Source organism: Sinocyclocheilus rhinocerous, unplaced genomic scaffold, assembly GCF_001515625.1.
Source record: "Sinocyclocheilus rhinocerous isolate Xijiao unplaced genomic scaffold, SAMN03320098_v1.1 scaffold97, whole genome shotgun sequence".
Classification (NCBI taxonomy): Eukaryota; Metazoa; Chordata; class Actinopteri; order Cypriniformes; family Cyprinidae; genus Sinocyclocheilus; species Sinocyclocheilus rhinocerous.
The window spans coordinates 1,417,087-1,423,267 of NW_015666183.1; the positions used below are offsets into that span (position 1 = coordinate 1,417,087).

At 32.5% G+C, this 6,181-nt stretch overlaps 1 protein-coding gene across 1 annotated transcript in view; it reads left to right on the forward strand.

Moving 5' to 3' along the window:
• Window positions 1-6,181, forward strand: part of LOC107732055 (suppression of tumorigenicity 18 protein-like) — a 29,316-nt gene that overhangs the window by 18,110 nt on the left and 5,025 nt on the right. Inside the window, 5 exon segments of the mRNA XM_016543290.1 lie at window positions 2,144-2,389; window positions 3,945-4,051; window positions 4,205-4,267; window positions 4,378-4,462; window positions 5,348-5,371. Of these exon segments, the coding sequence (XP_016398776.1) occupies window positions 2,144-2,389; window positions 3,945-4,051; window positions 4,205-4,267; window positions 4,378-4,462; window positions 5,348-5,371 (525 nt within the window).

Below are 6,181 nucleotides of genomic sequence, written 5' to 3' on the forward strand. Positions count from 1 at the left end.
ATATAACAATATTATTTATTAATAATATTTGTATATAAATTATTAATGAAATGATATATATATATATATACACATACACACACACACACACACACTTGTGAAAAATAATGTAATTAATGTGATTTAACTTTCTTATATTATGCTAAAATAATAAAAACAGAAAACAGCAATCCTAATACTGTAGATTTTAGTCAAATTTAGAAACATCCAGTTTCAATCAAAGCAGGTCTTCCTCTTAGACACGGAGAGTTAAAACTGAGAGAAACTCGCAGAAGTATGGCGTGAAACGCTTCACATACCTACACAGCACACAGGCCGTCCGTAGTCCCAGCACTCAGTGGGCAGAGAGCAGGTATACTGTACAAACTGAGCGAATGAATAAAACAGTGTTAGCTGATCTGTCATCTGCTGATGTCTGCGTCGAAATGTCTTTATGCATGTTAAGTATCTCAATTTCCCTGTTTGTGCCAAGTCGCTTGTTTTTTTTCTAAGAATACGGCTTATCGTCTTGCAGCGTTTCATGGAAGTGTGGGAGAAAGATGTCACCTCACTTGTTTCTGAGGCTGGAGAGAATGTCATCAGATGAGAAAAACTCACATACTGCACAGGGATGAACTCGATAGGTGTGCTGTCGGTCGCTTCTAGCTGGTTTGAGAGAGAGACATATTTGGTTTGCAATCTGAATTATCACGATTAGTTCCTGATAAGCTCACCTTTGTTTGCTACCGTGTGAAATGTGTGTAGAATAATTGGTGCGTCACGTTTTAAGCAGTTAACGAGTTGCAAAAAGTTATGATATTAAGCAACACAGAGCTTTTAAACGTACTATTAATGATTGTGACCTAAGACCACTTTGGCTGAGATTCACAAACTACCTTTCACTGAGAAAAAAAAGGAAGAAAACTGAATAAATATATAACTCCAATCCATATGTCCATTAATTAGAAAACCTATACATATCTAATAGAAAGTGACATTATTAATCATCTGAAAATAAGATGGTGTAATATTCAAACTAGTGCTGGGCAATGATTAATCGCGATTAATCGCATCCAAAATAAAAGTTTTGATGTAGATAATAAATGTGTGTGTACTGTGTATATTTATTATGTATATATAAAGACACACACATACAGCATATATTTTGAAAATATTTACATGTATATATTTATTTAATTTATATTATATGTAATATATAAACAACATATTTTTCTTAAATATATACATGCATGTGTGTGTGTGTGTGTGTGTATTTATATATACATAATAAATATACACAGTAGTACACACACATATATATTATGTACACAAAAACGTTTATTTTGGATGCGATTAATCGCGATTAATCATTGCCCAGCACTAATTCAAATACGTAATTTACTTGGTAGGACTTTTTTTTAATGTTTTTAAATAAGTCTCGTATGCTCAAAAATACAATAAAAACAGAAATATTGTGAAAAAATATTTTGCAAATTACAAAACTTTTTTTCTGTTTGAATACATTTAATTTTTAAATTTATTTCTGAGATGCAAAGCTGAATTTTCAGCATCATTACTCCAGTCTTCAGTGATCCTTCAGAAATCATTCTAATATGCTGATTTGCTGCTCAAGAAACATTTCTTCTTATTATCAATGTTAAAAACAGTTGTGGTGCTTAATATTTTTATGGAAATTGTTTTTTTTTCAGGATTCTTTGATGAACAGAAAGTTCAAAAGAACAATGTATTTGAAATATAAATATTTTGTAACATTATAAATATCTTTATTGTCACTTATGATAAATTTGATGCATTCTTGCTGAATAAAAGTATGAATTTTCCAGAAAAAAAGGTCTGCAATGCAAAAATTGCAAGTTTGGCTGGTTAGAAAAGTAAAAGCGCACCACATTGTAACAAACCACATGTTTTGAGGCATCATTTATATCTGTAACACAAATAAGGTTGGATGAGCTGTTCACAGAATTGTAATATTCACAGGTAGGGGTTTGTTCAAGTCTCTAACCCTAACTATGAGCAATAGTAGTGTGATGTTCAAGATTTTGGCTCAGAAAACAAGTTCGAAACACTGTTTTCTATGGGAAAAGTGCTCTGGTTATCAAAGGTTGGGTATCAACAAGACGTTCTATGTTTCTTTATCATTCAGGACTCGCTGATAGAGGTGGACGAGAATGGAACGCTGGATTTAAGTATGAAGAAAAAGAGAGAAAAGGCGAGGGACTGTCCCGTGATGCCGGCGTTAGGAGACGGTCTTTTTATCCCACCTGAACCTTCTCTAGCCAAAGCGGCGGGTCTCCAGATCTCGCCGGCCATCTACCACGTCCTCTATGAACAGGACGCCTGGGACACGCCGCTGAACTACAGCAAAACACCTGCGCAGCAAGACAAAGAGGTGAGACAGAGGCAGATATTTACACTACCATTCAACGGTTGGGCTCGGTGAGATTTTTCTTACGGTCTCTCACGCTCACCGTAGCTGCATTTATTTGATAAAAATACAGTAGAAACAGTAAAATTGTGAAATATTTTTTACAATTTAATATAACTGTTTTCTATTTGAATATAATTTAAAATTAGTGCTGTCAAACGATTACGATTAATCGCATTCAAAATGAATGTTTTTGTTTACGTAGTAGATGTGTGTGTACTGTGTATATTTATTATGTATATATATATATAAATACACACACGTGCATGTATATATTTAAGAAAAATATGTTGTATTTGTATATTAAATACATTTATTTATAATATAAATTATATAAATATAAATATATACATGTAAATGTTTTCAAAATATATACTGTATGTGTGTATTTATATATACATAATAAATATACACAGTACACACACATATACTACATAAGCAAAAACTTTTATTTTGAATGCGATTAATCGTGATGAATTGTTTGCACAATTAAAAATGTAATTTATTCCTGTGATGCAAAGCTGAATTTTCAGCATCATTACTCCAGTCTTCAGAGAAATATCTGCTGCTCAAGAAACATTTCTTATTATTATCCATGTTGAAAACAGTGAACAAAAAAAGCTGCTTTATATTTTTGGGGAAAACCATAATACATTTCTTTTTATGAGTCTTTGATAAATCAATTATAAATTTGGAAATAGAAATCTTTTGAAACATTATAAATGTCTCTATTGTCAATTTCGATCAGTTTAATGCATCCTTGTTGAACAAAAATAATTAAAAAAAAACTATGTAGTATGCAAAACTCTTAATAAAATTGGGTGGAAAATTTATAATGTCTAATTATAATATTGTCCTGAGGAAATACATTCAGTGTCTAAATGCTCTTTGACTTTGTTGTACGCTACATTATGAACATATTCCACTTAAAGGAACACTCCACTATTTTTGAAAATAGGCTCATTTTCCAACTCCCCTAGAGTTAAAAAGTTGAGTTTTACCGTTTTCGAATCCATTCAGCCGATCTCCGGGTCTGGCGTAGCGCTTTTAGCTGTAGCTCTTATGTTTCTATTTCTTCATCTAAATTATCTGGTTCAGTCAGCCACGACCTTAGGCGCACTGTCTCTTGCGATGTGCTGCTATTACACTAAAATTGAAAAGAAAATGCAGAAGAATGTTCCTGAAAAGCCGACAATTTTTCATTCTCTTTAGAGTCAAAGAACAAACCCAGACAGTTGTATGTTTGTCTGGTTCTCCCTCTGACATCTGGTGCTCAAAGATACTTACCTTATAAAAAAAGTAAGTAAATCCAAAGGTTTTATGCCCATCATAAATACTACGAGGGATTACATTGGAGTTTAAATGGATATATGTTTTACTAAGTGTACTTAAGCAGCATCAGACCTCTCACAGACTATTAGTGCACGTGTGCTCACAGAATGCCATTTGTTTAAGTGACCGTCGTGTCTTTTCTTGGAAAATCACACAATGTTTTGACCTTCTGTCCCTTGTCTTGTAGATGGATCAGCTGGAGAAGGCGTCTCTCGAGGATAAAGCATACAATGGAGATGCAAACATGGCAAAAAACAAGATGCTCATAAGAGACAACAAGAAAGAGCTGATGAGGTAATAACATTATATGAACCGCTGTTTTGGGGTTTCTGGGTCACACGTGAGCATGATAAAGGCCCTGTTAATAATTAGAGCATGTATAGTAGATCAAGAAATCATAGGCTGTGTGCATCTGGTCATTATTCTGGTCTTTTTTTCTCTTTGCAGTTGTCCGACACCAGGTTGTGATGGTAGTGGTCATGTGACAGGAAATTATGCATCACATAGAAGGTAAAACCCTGCATGTTTTTCACCATCGTTATTTTTCAAGCAGCAAAATAACCTTGAAAAAATATACATAATATCTACATTGTTTTTGTTTTGTTTTTTCATTTTTGTAGTGTATCTGGTTGCCCGTTGGCTGACAAGACCCTGAAATCACTAATGGCTGCTAATTCGCAAGAGCTCAGGTAAGAATCAGCTAAAGTTTCAATCCAATAAAAATAAGAAATGATTTTAAAATTACATAGAATTAATGTGTAGAAATAATGTCAATTTATGTATTTTATAAATGATTATAAGTAATAACTATAATAATAATTGTACTATAATTATAAATATTTATTATTATTGTTGTTACTGTTATTATTGTCGTTATTTTTATTTATAATGCATTTTGTTTATTAAAATATTTAATAAATTATTATGACCTAAACATTTTAGTTGTATTTAATTTTTTTTTAAATATATTAAAAAAAAAAAAATTTATTTTATCATTTAAATTTGTAAATATGAATATTTATTATTTGTTTTTTATTATTATTATAGGACGCGCAACAATTATGTGCAATTTATGTCATTCCATTACTGACCTAGGGGGAAAGTGAGCAGCAAAATAAATTGGCCAAGTCCTCAGCACTCTAGTCTTCAACTTGGTAGGGCTTATGTTTTCCATCGGCGGCACGTTAACCTCCCTGCCCGTAATTATTTACTGGAGTGCGTTTCAGACGAAGTCCGCCTGTGCCGATAGAATTATTCCTTCCCTTTTTTTCTGCTTTGAATACATTTTTAATCAGCATTTCACAGGATTAATCTTCTTAATGGTATTTGAAAAGTCTTCCAACTCGGCAAATTGGGGGTGGGGGTGTTTACGGATTCGCGTAATGACTAACACGTTGCGGCGGCGGTGTGGGCCCTCGGAAGTTTTAGCCATCAAATTATCGAGCGAATGTATACGGGCTCGTTTGTGTTTACGTTGTAAGCTCTGAAACTAGTTCAGTCTCAAATAAGAGATTATCTTTGACAATCGCTGTTACTCTGTTGAGTTTAGCACAACAAAAGAGGGCTGCGCGGGGGGTTTCATTTAAGCAGGTCGAGGGGTCGGGTCACATCTGTGTGGGTTTTGGCATGGTGACCCAGAAATCTATACCAAACAACCTTTGTGATGCAGATTATGACCTAGTTCCCCGCAACTAGTATTGTTTTAGTATCGCTGATATAGTGTTATAGGGTTTTTTTTAAATTAGATTTTATTTTTACATTTTCAGTTTTTATTTAATTTTAGTTAAAGTTTTAATAATATATATATATATATATATATATATATATATACACACACACATATAACAAAAACTACTAAAAATGAGAAAAATCCACAACAAAAACACTAAAATTTCAACCAACATTAAATAAAAACTCAAAATATCACATTAAAATCACAAGGTTTTAGTGATTTTGTTTTGAGTTTTTGTCACTTTTCATAGTCATTACATACATACACATACATATGTGACCCTGGACCACAAAAGCAGTCATAAGGGTCAATTTTTTGAAATTGAGATTTATACATCATCTGAAAGCTGAATAAATAAGCTTTCCATTGATGTATGGTTTGTTAGGATATGGTTTGTTAATATTTGGCCGAGATACAACTATTTGAAAATCTGGAATCTGACGGGTGCAATAAAACAAAATATTGATAAAATCACCTTTAAAGTTGTCCAAATGAAGTTCTTAGCAATGCATATTACTAATCAAAAATTAAGTTTTGATATATTTACAGTAGGAAATTTACAAAATATCTTTATGGAACATGATCTTTAATTAATATCCTAATGATTTTTGGCATAAAAGAAAAATCGATAATTTTGACCCATACAACGAATTTTTGGCTATTGCTACAAATATACCCAAGCGACTTAAGAC